The following is an 18,510-nucleotide window of genomic DNA, read 5'->3' as shown; positions in this document are numbered from 1 at the left end:
CTTTCTCGATTTATCAAGCACTAAAAGTTGGTCATCTTCCATAATCACCTTGCACCCGTTTTCGGTTGCTTGTCCCAAGCTTAAAATATTGATCGTTAAACTTGGAATAAAATAAACGTTAGTGATTACCCTCTCAACACCATCATCACAAATAGTGGTTATCGAGCCTTTTCCCTTTATGTCCACTCACGAACTATCACCAAAACGAACATGTCCCGCAACCGTTTCATCTAAATCTGAAAACTAAGATTTTGTACCCGTTATATGATTACTCGCCCCATTATCGAGGTACCAAATGCCATCCTCCTTCGGTTCCGCCTCGTACCGCTTTGGATGCACGTTTTCTTCGTTTAAGAAAACTTCTTCATTAATACTTATATTCATCAAAACTTCCTTAGTTGCTTGTCCGTTTGCTTCGGTTAGGTTTAATTCGGGTCGTTTTGCTCCGAGTTGTTTTCATCTTCGTTCCAGGTATGCCGAAGCGAAGTGACCCATCTCGTCACAACGAAAACATTGAATGCCCGAATAATCCTTTTTTATACCCAAATCACCTTCTTTGTTCCGGTTGTATTTGCCTTTCGATTTGTCTCGGGATTGCTGTTGATGTCGTTTTCCTTTCCCTTTTTTCCCACCCTTGGAGTTGCTCGGAGAGGAAGATTTATTAAACAAGAGCTTACCATGATTATCATCCATATCATCGACACTTTTCACGCGGTCCTCGTAGGCTTTTAGCCTACCTACCGCTTCTTCATACTTTATAGTTTATAAGTCAATAACTTGTTCTAACGAGGCAACAACGCTTATAAAACGCTTAGGCATGCTTGTAAAAAACTTTCTTACTAGCCTTTGTTCATCGAGTGCCGAATCGAGCGAGGCGAACTTTGAGGCCGTACCGGATAGTCTCCCGGAAAAGCCATCAATAGTATCGGTGTCTTTCATCCTCATGGTTTCAAATTCAGTAATTAAGGTATTTAGATGAGCCTTCTTAACTCTCTCTTCGCCAACATAGCGGGTCTTGATCGCATTCCAAATTTTCCAAGCGAACTCGTATTGGCCAACTTGTTGGATTTGTTCTTCCGGTATGGATTGAAACAAATATGCACTCGCAGCACTGTTCTTTTTTTCATCTACTGCAGCTACCGATCTCGGCTCAACAACATCCCACAAATCATGGCTTCGAAACACGGATTTGATTCGAAGCGCCCACGTGGTGTAGTTGTTCTTCGTGAGCATCTGACATAGTAAAGGAATTGAAGAACCACTCGTACGGTTTGAAGAATCACCCATAACTCCTCTTCTCCTATGACGATTGTAGGTTTTTACGATTCTTGAATCGATCGTGAAACAGAAAAAACAAAGAAGAACCTGACGATGTGCCGATCTTAGATGGTGACTCTGGTCTTGAACAGAGAACAATAAACTTAATCTTGAATGATGGAATTAGTTCAACCTTGAATTAATTCGTGGAATAATGGAACCCAACTGATTGAATTTTGGCTCCCAACCTATTTGCACTCCTTCCCAGGTACGTCAAGATTGAATTAATTGTTCACAACAATTGAAGTTTGGTAACCAGAATCGAAAGCACAAAATGATTTTAGATCATAAGCTCGATCCTTGTAACTTTCATTAGCTCAAAAAATTACAATACATATGATATAACCCACAAGCTCGGGTATATATACTAATTTAGATTTCAAAACCCAACTAGACTAGAATACATATACCATAATCATATTCAAATACTAATTGGTAAAAACAAATCTAAATAATAATTAATAAATAACTTGTAGCCCAAATCATGTGCTCGACTTGGTCTCCAAGATACCGATCCACCATAAGCTCGATGGACCGGACCAAACCAAATTATGTCTAACACTGATGTTGTGTCATAATCATTTGCTAAACTTGAGATTTTCGGCTACGCTTCCGGTTAATTTAGATATGCCTTCTGCTTTAGGCTCGGTCCACATTCTATCACCACAAAGACTTCAATTAGTGAAATTTCAAAAAACTGATCTTGGTTTTCTCTGTACCGAGCGAAATTCTTAACTTTTGATGTACAAATGATCTTGATAAAATACACCTGCTTGACCCAAAAACAAAACACAAACGGATATCAACACAGGTATCAATCATGCTACTAGAAGCATTATGAGAAAGTAAACTGAAATAAATCCAATATAAGTTAACGACTCAAGTGAGCTAAACACAGGCATCAATCATGCTATAGCAAAACAGAACATAATGCATTCCCTAAAATAAAATACTCTATATAAACCAACAAACTTTTAAACTTAAAATCTAAACTTTTAACACACTAACTTATTGAAAATTATCAAATCATCTAGAGGGGATGTAAATACGCATACTCATTTATCTGATTAAATACTTTTGTTTTCTGTTGACTTTTTGCTCATTGTTGATAAAAAGTCAAACCTGTTAAAAATGAAAATGTGACCATAGTCTCTGCTAACTATTTGTAATTCCCATTATCCCATTTCCCTTTTAGCAGTATGAAATCTGATCATAAAACTCAACAACCAAGTTTAACCCTTACTTTTTTGACCAAAAAAGGGGTAGAAGTCAAAACAGTTCAATTAAAATAGCAATGTAACTGTTCTTTTCTTATTCTTCATTTTTGATACCGGATTAGTGCATGTAATTGTGTATTCCATAAGTGTAAACTAAATATATAAATGCCCTACAACTATAAAGCATTCTCAACCCATTATCTAAAGTTGGCAAACCTATATAATTTATAATTTATGATAAATTTTGAGAAAATCATCAGAATCACCTCTCTAATCCATTCCTTATTATATAGATGAGTTATATGATAACTAAAGTAAAAACCTAAATATAAGGACTCACTTTTAATCTATATCATATAATATATCAACTATCTCCCAATCACCATATACTATATAACAAGAAAAAAGAGGAAAAAATAATAAAATAAGAATTTATGGATATGAATAAGGAATAGAATGTGAAATAATTTTGAAAAATGATAGACAAATTTATGGAATTATCCTTTTTAGCTAAATTATAAGAAAAAAATATATATGAAATGGGCTGGAAATGCTCTAATAACATAAACTATATTACCTCTTAGACCAACTTTATTGATGACTTTTTAAAGTAGGTTGTTAACCAAACAATAAAAAGAAATGAAAAAGTCACAAAAATTCCACAACATGGCTAGTGTGCAACCCAAGATTGTGATGGGTTGTGTGATACATGTCATCCTAATAGTGGTTTATAATAAATTTTATATAATAAGCTAAAATCGTATATGTAAAAAATTGGTTCAGGTTGGGTTGTGAATAAAAATAAGAAGTTGAGTTGGGTTGGGTAGGTGGAATAGAGAAAAAATAATTTTTTATTAAAAGTTGGGTTGGTGTAGGTTGTGAATAAACGTAGTCTTTAAGACAACAAATGTAGTCATGTTGACATCAAATAACAATTCGTATTTGGTCGTCAATTCGTTCTCAACTTTAATGTTATTACGATGGGCATAAAATGGACAGGGTAAAAAGGCGGGTGGTCCAAAGAGATCAAGGCCGGCCAACCATTCAAGAGGGTCAGAACGGAATGAACTTTCATGGTCCATAAGAGAGTAAATTGGTCCTTTTACATGACACCGGTTAAAAGTTGAAATACAAATTAAATATATATAATGTATATAATTAAGACATATTTAATTCAAACAAAAGCATTCATAATCTTCCTCCATATTCTCTTCTAAATTTTGAGGCATCTCACTGGCTCATCTTCTTTAGTAATCAATGCATCAACTAATAGATGTAATCTTCGGGTCCCTCGCATTTTAAATCATTGTAAATTATTTCATTTTCTATACTGGTGAAAACATCTTGGTTTGAATTGTTTTGTAATATATTTTTAACAAGACAATTTTACTATGAGTATAATATATATACGAGATGAACAAAATAACTAATATATTAATTATGCACATGAAATTCTATTAACAATAGAAGTAAACTTCTACAGGACTGGAACTCTTAAAAGAAAATAAAATATATTTCTTGCCCAGTTTGTCAAGACTGGAACATGGGGTATATGGAAATTGATTTGAATTTTTCCAATTTAATTGTATAAAAATGATGTTGAGGATTTCTTTAAATCATATATCTTTGGAAAAACTGAGAGTTGTGAAACACTTTCAGATCCAAATTATTTGTGGTTTTCAAATATTTTGACCGGATAAGACTCAGATTTGAGAGCAAGAATCAAGTATGAATTTGAGTTTTTATGAACCAGATTTTTATTGTATGATCAAGCAATGGTTATTAGGGTTGAAATTCATGACAACTGATTTACAATTATCATAAGCGGCTATCATATTTTGAATTTCAAAATGAAATACGCTCCTTAATTTGACATGAAAAATACTTACGAAATTTAATAAAATTAAATTTCTAATACATGTTTAATATAACGACACATGTCTAAGGGGCTCTGCCCCTTGGACCCTGCCAGGGGCTACCACCCCCTTGGGTCCTGCTACCATGGGCGCTAACCCCGGACCCCGTCAAGGGGGCGTTGCCCCCTTGGAACCCCATGACTTAGGGGTTTTGCCCTAAGTTCCAGTTATAACAAGATCAAATAATTGTGCACTCCACACCCGACTTATTTATATTCATATTATAATTAACTTGATCAACAAGTTAATCCCAATTACACTAAAATCACTAACAATCCTCCCCCTATTTTGGTGTAATCCTTGATTAACTTAAACAAACTCACACAAACAACAAACTTATGCATAAATGAAATGTCGTGACGATTGAATTTCACATTAGTATATTACACATTCCAAATATTCGAATATAGGGGTGTCGGTACTATCGAACCCTTTCTATTCTTAATGAATAATCGAAGATAATATACACACAAGTTTACATACTCATATATTCTTACATGACATAATCTTTACTAGCCTATGTCCTATCCTTCAATGAATATATCAAAGCCAAGTCCCAGATTTTTGGTAGTTCTTTTACTATTGCTCATGCATATGCAATTTTTCAAAAGAACTATTAAGAAGTTTAACTTCAGTCTCCTTCGATTTAGGGTTAAATCTGGTCATTCGATGAACGATGATTTAGGGTTTTTTTTATTCCAATTCGTTGGTTTCTCTAGCTCTATATTCAACGATTTAAGGTATTGTAGGTCTAAACTCATACCTTGGGATGATGTAACTAATGTGTTCCAATTTCTAGATGTTAAGCTTTTCACATTGAATTCAACACCTAATATCGGACTAGATGGTAATTGGGTGTCTCAATATGAGAAATTTTAGGTGGAATTTAAATCCATCCCTACAGCCGACTTGTGCACAAGATCTTTACTTAACGCTTTCGTTAAATGATCGGAAATATTCTGTTGAGTTTTTCCATACTTCACTGATATCAAACCATTCATAAAGAACTCATGAATCATACCGTGTCTAACACCTAAGTGTCTATACTTCCCATTATCCATTTGACCATAAAATTTAGCTAACGTAACAGTACTATCACAACTGATAGATATGGGTGATATCGGTTTAGGCAACAATGGAATCTCATAAATCAAGTTTCTTAGCCATTTAGCTTCTTTACAAGCTCGACCCCAGCTAGGGCTCTGCCCCTTGGACGAAGGGGTTGCCGCCCTTGGACCTTGCTACCAGGGGCGATACCCCTAACCTCGGCTAAGAGGGCGTTGCCCCTTGGAATCCCCATGACTTAGGGGCTTCGCCCCTAAATTCCAATTATAATAAGATCAAATAAGTGTGCACTCCGCACCTGATTAATACATAATACACAAAACATATGAGCTACATATAATGCTATAGTCAAATGATTAAAAAATCGAAGCATTTACCTTCTCGGGAGAACCTTTGCCTGTTCGATGACAGTTACAATGATCATCGATGTAAGAGGGTGTTTGTTTTTTCACAAAAGATCTTCCTGGCCTCTTTTGTCTGCGCCGCGCAGACGTTTAGGTTTGCAGATTGTTAGTTTTCCTTGAAGACATTTCATTAAAAAAGGTATGCGCGCCCTCTTTTCGTGCAAAATCTAGTTAAAAAATGTACCCACTTTCACCTTCCACCAAACTTTTATATTTTTTGAAATAATCAAAAGCTTCGTCTTTTGATTTTAACAAAAATCCTCACATGAACCTCGTGTGATCATCAACAATAAGAAATAAATTTCTTACTCGACGGTGTACTCGGTGAAATTGGACCACATAAATCACCATGAATCAAATCAAGTGGTTTCTTGGCTCTAAAACGTGTTTGATCGGGAAACGGTTTTCGAGTTTGCTTACCTACTAAACAACTATCACACGGATTAGTATAAGCAATAAACGAAGGAACACCACGAACCATATCCTCTTTTTTCTGCGCCGCGCAGACGTTTAGGTTTGCAGGTTGTTAGTTTTCCTTGAAGACATTTCATTTAAAAAGGTACGTGCACCCTCTTTTCGTGCAAAAATATACCACCATCTTCTCACATCTTCTCAACTTATTTCATTATCAGCTATCTCCAACCCTACAAGCCCCCTTTATTCAACCCATAAATCATGTTCCCCCTTGCCCCTGCCTCATCCACCTTTCGCTAGCCGCCGACGCCGCTCCTGCCTTCTCCACCTCCAACCCCCCTTTCTACACCTCCGCCTCCTAACTCCTCCACCTCCAGCCAGCCGCCGCCGCTCCTGCCTTCTCTGCCCTGCCTCCTTCGTTGAAAATCAAGGTAAGCTTCATTCTCTAGTTAACCTCAATACATAAACCGTATCTTGTAGTTAAGAATGCATCACATTGTAACAATTATAATTTTCTATTTTATGATTAACTTATGAATCTTATTGATAGATATAATGTATATGCTTAGGTTTAACTTGTAACATCCTAAATTAATAAACAAAGGATTATTATTATTATTATTATTATTATTATTATTATTATTTTTATTAGTATTATTATTATGGTTATTTAAGAATGATTTTTTTGTAAATAATAATCATGGATGATGAGCTTATTGGACATGCACTTTGTTAAAAGAAATATGAATTTAGTAAAGCAATGGGCTTAAGAGTCCATGGGATTAGGGTATAAATACCCTTAATGTGACACCCTACTTTCGTTAAGAATTAATAAAATAAATTTCGTTTATTTTATAGTGTGTCGTTTATCGGTTTAAATTAATAAACTAATAGAGGATGGGCTTGTACTTTAAAAGAAGGAATAAGAGATGAAATGAGCCTTAGGTCCATGGGCTGAAGGGAGTATAAATACCCCTTAAACCCTAATCCTTTCCATGTTTATCCATCTCTACACCATAGCCTACACCATCAAAAACACACACAAACACCATCCTTTATCCCGAACCAAGATCCAAAGGCGAAAACCCGAGCTTGTTGGTGTTGGAACGTTGTGACGAGCCAAACCTACATCAAGACTAGCTCGAGTTCGTTAACCGACTCGTTTAAGGTACGTTTATAACGAGAACTTGTTCATTTAGGTTCGGATTCATCTAGAAATCATAGATCTGTTTGAGTATGGTGATAACGAATCTAATGCAACAAATCTTACTGAAATCCGTTAACGTTTGATTAGGTAATTGATTGATTAATAAACCGGGTTTACACTACGTGAATATCGACCTTCGGCCACACATATGGTCCCGGCGATTTGCCACACTTTGGCTTCAAAGTGTGGCTAAAAGGTCTTTGACCATGTTTGAAAACCTTCCAGAATGTTTTGGCCACACATATTATTCTTCATGTGACCATTCTATACCTACTCAGGTACTTTTCGCCACACTTTGAAAAAAACTGTGACAAAAACTAGCAACATTATAAAAACGTGTGGCGAAATGTGACCTACACTCATAGTTTGTTTGATCTTTGATACATGTGACCAAAAACACATGCATTAGCCACAAAATGTGACATTTAACTAGCCACATGTTTTAATAGTGTGACCAAATGTGACGAACAACTACTGTATTGATAAGAGATGTGTCTAAAAGGTAAAATATATAGCCACTTATATTACGTTGTGTGACCTAATGTCACATTTGTTAGCCACTTTTTAAATAATGTGGCGAAATATAACGAACAACCATTGTATATATTAGTAATGTGGCTAAAACGCTTAAAATATATGGCCATTTATACGAGGTTGTGTGACCAAAGAGTAGTGTAGTTTTATTTTTCCTAAGTTTTTTATTGTCACGGATACACTTATTATGTGTGGCTAAAAGTGATAAATGGTCACACTTAAATATTTTTAAGTGTGTCCAAATGTAATTAATGGCCACTTATACAAGGTTGTGTGACCAAAGAGTAGTGTAGTTTAATTTTTTCTAAGTTTTTTATTGTCACAGATACACTTATCATGTGTGGCTATAAGTGATAAATGGTCACACTTAAATATTTTTAAGTGTGTCCAAATGTAATTAATAGCCATACGTTGATTTGACGAGTGGCTAACGTCATCATTGTCTTTCTAGTTTCTTGTGCCACTAAATATAAATTGTTAGGGAGATGTACCGCCGGCGTCAGACGGTTATTATATACCGGTCACAATCCACAATCACAATCACAACCACAATCACAATCACAATCCACAGTCCAGAATCACAATCCACAATCACCTTCTTCCGATTAATTTCCGATAATGGCTTCAACATGGATCGAACGTAAACCGGGTACTGATGCCCCCATCTACTACGACCCCACATTTTTCACCATTCGTTCACTTTTCTTCCGGCGCCGTCCGGAAGAATTAAAGGGTGAGGTTTGTGGACTATGTCCACCCTCAAACCTTCACGTACCAACAACTTAACCGAATGGTTAGGTGGCTTGGGTACACCACTGCTGACTTATTCAGCATTGATATGGTAGTCCTGGGAATAGAGGTGGCGCACATTGAGTTTAACTCCATGGAGGACTTCAAGTCTGTGTCCCTTTATGGGGAATTCCATACTCAGATGAACCTTCGCCTCCAAAGGCTTAAGGACTCCACCTACACCTCGGATGACATGTACGAAAGGATCATGTACTCTCATACTCCAGAAGAGAATCCAAATGTAGATCAGATATGAAATCTGATGGTAGGACTCCAGAAGCTAAGAATCCGATGGATGTAGATTCAGATATGGAATCGGATGCTAGGAATTAGTTTTTTGTAATTAGTTTTTCTATATTAATGTAATGTCATTATTATATTTTGGTATTAACTGTAAATGTTATTATTATATTTTGGTTGCGTATTTGAAGCGTAGTTGATGTTGATTTTTTATAATTAACTTTAAAATAGATGTTAATGTGAGTGAATAACAAAATAGACCTAAAATTTAATTTTTGGTAGTTGAGACAGTAATTTATTGTAGTTCAGTTGATTTGTAGCGTATCTAATAAGATATACCAGTTTTTTTATTTTAGTTAACTTGAATATAGGCTATTATTACATAAATATATTTCCAAGATTTTTGACAGGTATTTAATGCGTACAAAAGCGTGTGATATACTAGTTTTTATTTTAATTAACTTGAATGTAGGCTATCATTACATAAATATATTTCCAAGATTTTGGACAGGTAGTAGGTATAAATGTAATTAATTTCCAAAATTAATTAGCTTTTGTGCGTTTCCAAAGCGTGTGGAAACCATTTTGACGGGTAGTAATTAGTATGCAGTTATAGTATGTTATACACTCAACAACCAACTATATAACAACAAAGACTTTAATGACTGTAATAAAACTGGTGACTGAAATTTATTACACTTTTATATATGTTATGTGAATTCCAAACTTGGCCAAGCAGAAAAAATCTAAGGTTTCCATAGATCTTAAACTTTCCAAAGATCTTAGATTTTGATAAAATCCTTTTCAAAACTCAATGCCGTCACCAAATCTTAAATCTAAGGTTACTGGTGATGGCATTGAGTTTGGAAGCGGTTTTTCAAAATTAAATTTATTTGTTCAAAGGCTTCTTCAAAGTCTGGAGGGTACAATTTTGCTATGCAGGTTAGTGAAAAGAATGGCATAATGGTCTTTTTTTATAAAATGAGTTGATAATGTTTTGCAAGAAACCAGCTGTTGAAAAGTATGTTGAAACATAACCAAATAGAGGTTGTGCAAGAAACAAAACCATCAGACGAGAAATGATGACTGTCACCGAACCATGAACACCCTAGACAACATGATGCATTTTTGGGATTTCTTTATATTAATGTAACTTTGATATAGCACAAGTCAGTTATGAGTGTAATGACTTTATTGATCTTACTATGGTACACTACAAGTCAATTGTGACTTTTATCGATGTAACATGATGTATGTTTGAACTTGACACCAATTGACCAAAATAGCCAGAAGATGAAATGAATTCAACAAACCGGCCTGTATAAGTAGTAATAGTATTAAAAACAACCAATATTTCTTTAGGTTGAATTAATAAGTACAAAATAAAGAATGGTGATATCATGTATCACAACTAAATTTAAACATTATTTACATCTAACTAGCCGACCGAACACAACTGCTGGGTCGACAACCCCGACATCGGTGTCAATCTCTATTACGAATAGTTGTAGGCTTTTTCCCGGGCCTCCAGTAATCATTCGGGGACTCATTACGAAGCAGTTGATTTGGTTGTACAAGTGGCAATGTATTACCCTCATGAGGGAAAGTTACCGTACTAAATTCCTCATTGACCTCGTCATACTAATGCCTATAATTCTTGGGTGGAGTCATGAGGACAACATGCCTTTTTCTATCCAGCTGATCTTGAACATAAAACACCTGGCATGCTTGCAAGGCCAATATGAACGTATCATCATTGTGGCCAAATTTGTTTAGGTCGACCGACATGTAACCAAGAATATCATGTTTGACATGTTTAAGGTCAACCCATTGGCACATGAAGACCGGAATTCATTTAGTATGATAATATAGGACCCATATCTCTTGCAAAACCCCAAAATAAAAGTTTTTCCATACGTCACCACGTCTTTTTTGATTTGCATGTCATCCGCCTCAACACCAACCCCGCTGTTCTGGTAAACTCTACTATCATGAGATTTTGTACGAAATTCAAAACCGTTGATGTCGTAGTAAACATTGCGGTGTGCTCCGTGTGCAATCCACTTTACGGTTTCCGATACAAAACCTGGGGAGCCCGCTAGCTCTCTTTCAACCTGAATTTCATTACAAGGTTCTTCACCTACATTGCAGAAACTATAAAAGAATTTAAAAATTATAGAAGACTTAATAAATTGATCTACTTTGTCGCGTAACCAGTCACCAAACTTTAAAGTATGCTCCTTCTCCAGCAATGCTTGTCGTTTACCAGGCATTTGGTTTTTCAAAGAGGTCTTGTGTTGTCTGCAAGTAGGAGTATAATATATTGTGAATTAATGTATATATATATACATATATATATATATATATATTAATTTTGGGTGCGTTTGATGATTTTTTTCCTTTGTTTTTTGCCTTAAAAATTCTCGCGTAACCCACTGTACGTTAAGGAATTAGCGTACAGTAACTGCACCCTATATATATTTATATATATATATATATATAATTTAGAGTATATATGTTAGTAATACTTACTCGATATATGGCGCTATTTCAGGCCCATTCTGCAGAACATAGAAATGTGCTCTCTTGAAAAGATCAGGAGAAACTTCAACTGATTTAATGCCTGTGACAGGAATTGAGACCCCATTATCATCATGCTTATCATGTGGAATACCAACAGTACTCTTGATGTTATTTTGGTATTAGCTCAGAAACTCGATTGTTTCTTACGCAATGTTCTCCTCAGCAATGCACCCTTCTGGATAAGTTTTGTATCGCACATGCCCTTTGATAACCTTCATACACCTTTCAAAGGGATACATCCAACGAAAGCATGGTGGCCCACATAATTTTATCTCTCTTACAAGGTGCACGGTTAAGTGAACCATGACATAAAAAAATGATGGCGGAAAGTACTTCTCCAGCAGGCACATTGTAACTATTTGCTCTTCCTGCATCTTATCAAGCTCTTCTACAATGATTTCCTAGCTACAAATTGACTTGAAAAAAAAAAACAAAGCCTGATTATAGCATTTCTCATTGGTTCTGGCATGATGGACCGTATTGCAAGGGGCAGAAACTGTTGCATAAGCATGTAATAATCATGTGATTTAAGGCCTTGTAGCTTCCTTTCTTTAAGATTCACCAACCTAGAGAAGTTATAACAATACCCTAGTGGAGCCTTCGGTTTATACAGTGTTTCAAGAAACATGTCTTTTTCTTGCGCTGATAATGTGAAGCATGCTGCAGGCAGTTCTGTATTGTTACCTTTTGCTTTCGGTTGCAACTCCTTTTTAATCCCTAAAAACTCCAAATCCTTTCTAGCTGCCAATCCGTCTTTTGTCCTACCGAGAATGTTCAGCAACGTCCCGACAATACTTTCTGGCACATTCTTTTCAACATGAATCAAATCAATACAATGTTGGACAGGTAAATACTTCCAATAGCTGAGCCGTTGGTACCATATGTTGAACTTCTTCCAATATGGTTGCGGCGTTGTGTTATCCCTTTTCCTCTTACTCCCATTTATGGATTCAGATCCCTTTCCCCATTCATTGTTAATGTTTTTGACCTCGTCGTATATCTCTTCCCCTGTCATAGGCTCTTTAGTAGTGCTCATCTCCTCTTTTCCGTTGAACGTCTTTGTTTGTTTTCTGAAAGGGTGGTCATGTGATAAATACCTTCTGTGGGCAGCATAACTCTACTTTTTTGTGTGCTAAAGTCAAACACATGAGTGTCACCCCGACACACCACACAACCTTTGAATCCACTGTAAGGGCAACCACATAGTGTTCCAAGAGCAGGGTAATCATTAATCGTCCATAACACAACTGCACGTAGTGTAAACATTTCTTGTTTATATGCATCATATGCTGGCTCCCCGACCTCAAATAAAGATGCTAGATCGTCAATTAAAGGCTGTAAAAACACATCAATATTGTTTCCTGGCACTCCGGATATTAATAAGTAAATCATGATGAATTTTCTTTTCATACACATCCAAGGTGGAAGGTTGTAAATGACTGCTAAAACAGGCTAGACACTGTGGTTTTTGTTGCCTCTATGTACGTCGAACCAATCAGTGCAAATCCCTAAAAGAAGATTTCTTGGATAGCTTCCAATGGTATCGGAGTACCTATCATCTATGGCTTTCCATGCTGGTGAATCAGATGGGTGGCGTAAAACACCGGGTTTATTAGTACTCATGGCATGCCATGTTAAATTCTCTGTTGTGGTCTTTGATTGAAAGAGGCGCTTGAATCGTGGAATATGGGAAAGTACCACAGTACCTTAGCGGGCGTGTTTATGTAAGTTTTTGTTAGTCTTCTCATCCACCTTCCACCTTGACTTGTTACAAACTGGATATGCTTCCAAATCCTTGTAATCCTTATAGTAAATAATGCACTCATTGATACACACATGTATCTTTTCGTATCCTGAACCCATTGCCTTCATCATCCTTTTGCCCTCATACATATTATTTACCATTTCGTTATCTGCATGTAGCATCTTTTTCAACAATTTCAGAAGTTCATCAACGAACTTATGAGATACTCCGTGCTTGCTCTTCAAGTTGAGTGGTTGTACTAATGCAGACAACTTGGTGAAGTCAAGACATCCTTTATATAGGGGCTTCTCAGCGTCAGCAAGTAGTTGTAGAAACTTTTGATACTTCTTGTCGCCTTTGGAAGTATGGCGTTTGGTTGAAAAGCCACGAGATATGAATGCAATCGGTACGAAGTGGGTATTCAAATGCAAAAGAGATGTGAAAGGGGTAATCATTCGTAACAAGGCAAGATTAGTTATCAAAGGGTTTAACCAACAAGAAGGGATCGACTACAATGAAGTATTTACTCTTATGGCAAGATTGGAGGCAATTCGACTGTTCCTGGCCTTTGCTGCACACAAAGAGATGAAAGTGTTTCAGTTGGATGTTAAAAGTGTGTTTCTAAATGGAAAAGTAGATGAAATGGTATATGTCGAGCAACCTTCGGGTTTCCCTAACCCAGACTTTCCTGATCATGTGTACAAGCTCAGTAAAGCATTATATGGCCTACATCAGGCCACACGAGCTTGGTACACAACTCTATCAGATTACTTGCTGGAAAATGAGTTTGAGAGAGGAAAGATCGACAATACATTGTTTGTAAAGATGAATGGGAGTGATTTTCTTCTCGTCCAGGTCTATGTGTACGATATCATCTTTGCTGCCTCAAAAATTTCTATGTGTCAGGATTTTGAAGCAGTTATGAAGAAAAAGTTTGAGATGAGCGGCATGGGTGAATTAACTTTCTTTTTGGGTTTATAGGTAGATCAGAAGAAGGATGGCATGTTCATTCATCAAACTAAATATGTTCACGATGTGACGATTGCACCCCGTTTGACACTCCAATCTGTGTCAACCACAAGCTAGGTGCTGATTTCAAAAGTAATGAAGATGTGGATCCCACTCAGTATCGAGCTATTATAGGTTCTTTGATGTATTTAACCGCCTCTAGACCTGACATTATGTTTGCAGTTTGTCTTTGTGCTCGTTTTCAGGCCAACCCAAAGGAATCACACATGAAGGGAGTGAAGTGGATTTTGCGATATCTTAAAGGAAAGCCTAAGTTGGGTCTCTGGTATCCAAAAGGAGGAGAACTGGATCTGGTAGCATACACTGACTCTGACTATGGAGGATGTAATCAGAACAGGAAGTCAACAACCAATGGCTGTCAGTTTCTTGGAGGAAGATTAGTGTCATGGCAGTGCAAGAAGCAGACCTCTGTAGCCATATCCACATGCGAAACAGATTACATGGCAGCATCGAATTGCTGCTCCTAGGTTTTATGGATACAACAACAAATGCGCGATTATGGTCTGAATTTCACTCAAACTCCTATTTGCATTCATAACACTGCTGCGATCTCAGTAACTAACAATCCCGTTAAACATAGTAAAACTAAGCATATTGACATTCGTCATCTTTTCATACGGGATTGTGCTGAGAAGAAATTAGTCGTTCTTGAAAAGGTTGATTCATTGGATAATTTTGCCGATCTTTTTACAAAAGCATTTGACCGATCCTGTTTTCAAAACCTTTTTGAGCTTAATGGGATGATCAATCCCGAGTAACCGTTTTTTCTTTGAGTTTTTATTTAAAAAAAAAACAAACAAACATCACTATCGCTGAAAATTATGTCGGTAGATTAAGTTTGAAGGACATATTCTTGAATATGTTTGGTCCTAGCATCTACTTGTAGACTATAAGGATAGCCATTAACCTAATAACTGAAAGCAACCTGGGCAGTTTATGATGAGTTTTATTCCTTCGCTGAAAATTATGTCGATTATACTTAGTTGGAGGGACACATATTCCTATGTGGTTGGTCTTGCTAATCCACTAGATTTTTGGGATAGCCATTTACCTTAAGACTTAAAAATTATCGGGGTGTCTGATTTTTTTTTTAGGGAAATGATATATTTTTCAGTCTATAATTTCGCACGAAGTTTCAAAATTGGTGTTAAATTGAAAATTGATCCAATCATTGGAAAGTGATAGATAAACTGATTTTGTGTGCCTAACCAGTGAAGTTATTAGGCCTAAAAGACTCTAGATCAGTCATTTTCTAGTATGGTAGCTTTCTATGGTGCGTAAAAGTAGAAATGATAAAAACTAAACTTACTCGATTTACTATGGAGAGTCATTTTGAAATGTGCATGTCTCCACATATATCTCTCCGAATGATAGGAAGAAAATGATTACCCAGTCATACACGAGCCCGTGAGTGTCTTGATCCCCGCGAAGATTGTGTTCTTTTTCTGCAATAATATCTATTATTATCATTATGTCTTACTAAGTTCATCAAGTCACAAATATCAAGGATATTGCACCGACTGAGTCTTGTGAAAACAAATTGAAAGTGTTGTAGAGACGACTCGTGTATAATGTTTGATCAGACACTACGGGTCGAAGTCAAATCCGGGTGATCTGGGAAAGTCAAATACGCCTTGAGAATAGATAAGAGGTATCACAATTTATCAAGTGATGTCCATCTAAATTTTGAGCTTAATTGAACATAATCTGGATCACGGAAGCAATGAAAACCAAACTAAGTTTATACCTTTCTACAACCTGTTTCTCTATGTCATAATAACGTTGAACATGAATTCGTGTGACAGCCTCTTAATCAGTATGATTCCTTTTTGGATCTTTTCATAAACATGCAGGATTCCTGGAAGACTGAAATTTGATCACGTCCTTTTAGTGTATTTTCCTTTGTTTGAAGGATGTTATATGGTTTATCTTTATTATACTTTAATTAAAATCTTGATTATTCGTTTTTGATCGTTTTATAATATTAACTTCGCTGTGGCGAAGTTAACTTTCAGGCGAACTTAAGTATAGAGGCAAAGTTACCACAACTTCGCCCCTGGGTTTTTCTAAACACTATAAAAGGCAAACACTGGTCAAACTTGGTCAAATATTTGTTTCTTAAACCCTCGGCGAATTTAACCTTTGAATCAAACTCCTTGTTATCCGTTTCTCGTCTGCAATCAAGGTCCCTCGACCTCTTTTGAATCATAACTTATATCTTTTAGTCGTTAATTAGTTCCACAATGTCAGTTTTTAATCGATTTTATTAGCAAACCCTTAAAACATTGATCATTATCAGTTTGAGATTGTTTTGGTGAATCCCTGGTCGTTCGGGATCTTAATGGCACCGTCCTACAACTATTGACAACTTCTGATTGTTCATTATTCCAATGGACTGAGTTTTACCAATGCACTGTTTATGCGGCGAAGTTAATCTTAACTTCGCTCACATAAGAACTTCGCTGCATAATCTCATGTGTCCAATAACTTCTTCTTCGCTTGTTTATTGTAAACTTGGCTACAAACTGTGTTAAATCCTTTTCATACCAAGCGAAGTTATATCTCAAGCGAAGATACCAACTTCGCCAAGGCCACAACTTCGCCCCTATCATCTCAGTGAAGTTATAAGCTACATGCCACATTTGTCTAATTTAGCTCGTTTATTTTTGCAGGTATGGCTACTGTGGCTGGTGCTGGTGGTACAGGTGGTACAGGTGGTGATGAAGGAGATGGTGATAAGAGACAGTTCTTTCCGGGTCACAACATGTATGTAACTTTGGATCCGGATAGTCGTGGAGCTGAAGGATTTACTGAGATCATCTCGTTTCTCATTCGTTCACATATTTTTCATGCTATCACAACTACTCTGCCGATATCTTTTCCAAACATTGAAGACTTTTGGAGGACGGTGGAATGTGACTGTCGGGTTGAGCCTCCAGTTATGTGTGCTACAGTGAACAATAAAGTGGTGCAGTTCTCAGCTAATCAGATCAGGAAAGCCCTACAGTTAGGGGCTAAGACCACTTAGAATCCTACTAAATTTTCAGCTACATTCAGAAACGGAACTTTTCTTCGTATGGGGTATTCGGGTCCGCTGGAAGATTCTCAACGACGAAAGGGATTTTTGTTGGACCAGTGGCGTTTCTTAATGCACGCGTTGATCGTGTGCATGTCTGGTCGCAAGGCTGGATATGATGGTATGGGTGCGACGATGCAGTCTACAATGACTGCCTTGACTTACAACAAGCTGTATAGTTTCAGTCAGATGATATTCTATGAGATTGATAGTCAGAGGAAAGCCATGGCACGGTAACGGTTCTTGATGTATCCCAGATTATTACAGATGATTCTTAATCATGTTTCTCCCAATCTGCCACAACGTTGCCCTATCTCTTATGTAGAAAGTATAAGCAAGAGGATTTTTGCACAATGTAAGTCATCCAGTGCACGAAGGAAGCCTGAACTTGGCCAAGGCACACAACATTATTTGGGTATTTAGTTAATCCTGCTTATGTTGCTCCACCAGAGGATGAGTTTAATGATCTAGCCCCGCAACAAGTTGATATCCCCCAACCACTTCCTGTGGTTAAACCACCACAAGTGGTTCAAGAAATTCCTATTGTTGACCCAGTTGCAGCTCCCGCCGAACAGGTTGACCTTGAAGTTGCCTTTGGAGGGCAAGATTTCTTTGACATGGATAGGGTTGATCCTGCTAAAATTCATGCCTTAGTGGTTGATGTTTCAAGTGTGCATGTTTCTACAGTTGATGCTTTTGTGGATCCGTCTGTTGCCACTGTGGAGGATTATGAGGAAACTTTATATGATTCCTCCACTGATGACATTGTTGAAGCACATAGAGTTCTTGCTAGACAAGAAAGGATCTAAGGTAAACGGAAGAAAGATTCAGATGATAGTGAATCGGATTATGAGGAGGAGATGTATCGTTTAGTACGAAGATCAAAGTCGGCTAGAGTTGGTGAAAGTTCAAGTGTTGTCCATTTCTCCCCACCATCGTTATCGGGTATGTCTATGTTACCTCCATCTTCGTCTT

The 18,510-nt window shown here is 36.8% G+C and overlaps 1 protein-coding gene across 1 annotated transcript; it reads right to left on the bottom strand.

Moving 5' to 3' along the window:
- Positions 1 to 456: 456 nt before the first annotated feature.
- LOC143552367 (uncharacterized) lies at positions 457 to 1,287 on the bottom strand. The gene is made up of 2 exons (XM_077042609.1): positions 841 to 1,287; positions 457 to 753 (listed from the first exon to the last, which is right to left on the bottom strand). The coding sequence occupies exons 1-2, from the start codon at positions 1,285 to 1,287 to the stop codon at positions 457 to 459; spliced, it is 744 nt and encodes a 247-aa protein (XP_076898724.1).
- Between the last annotated feature and the right edge of the window lie 17,223 nt (positions 1,288 to 18,510).

Source organism: Bidens hawaiensis, unplaced genomic scaffold (genome assembly GCF_021521415.1).
Source record: "Bidens hawaiensis isolate Kalapana, Puna unplaced genomic scaffold, B.hawaiensis_p1.1 tig00016864_1, whole genome shotgun sequence".
NCBI classification, from domain to species: Eukaryota; Viridiplantae; Streptophyta; class Magnoliopsida; order Asterales; family Asteraceae; genus Bidens; species Bidens hawaiensis.
The sequence above is the reverse complement of the archived record's forward strand: the minus strand, read 5'-3'. Positions and strand labels throughout refer to the sequence as shown.

What these genes read in the sequence shown, in the direction of transcription:
- LOC143552367 (XM_077042609.1), bottom strand. Translation starts at nt 1,287, where the DNA reads ATGGGTGATTCTTCAAACCGTACGAGTGGTTCTTCAATTCCTTTACTA. An exon ending in CACTCGATGAACAAAGGCTA is followed by an intron (nt 754 to 840) that starts GTAAGAAAGTTT and finishes TAAACTATAAAG; the next exon opens with TATGAAGAAGCGGTAGGTAG.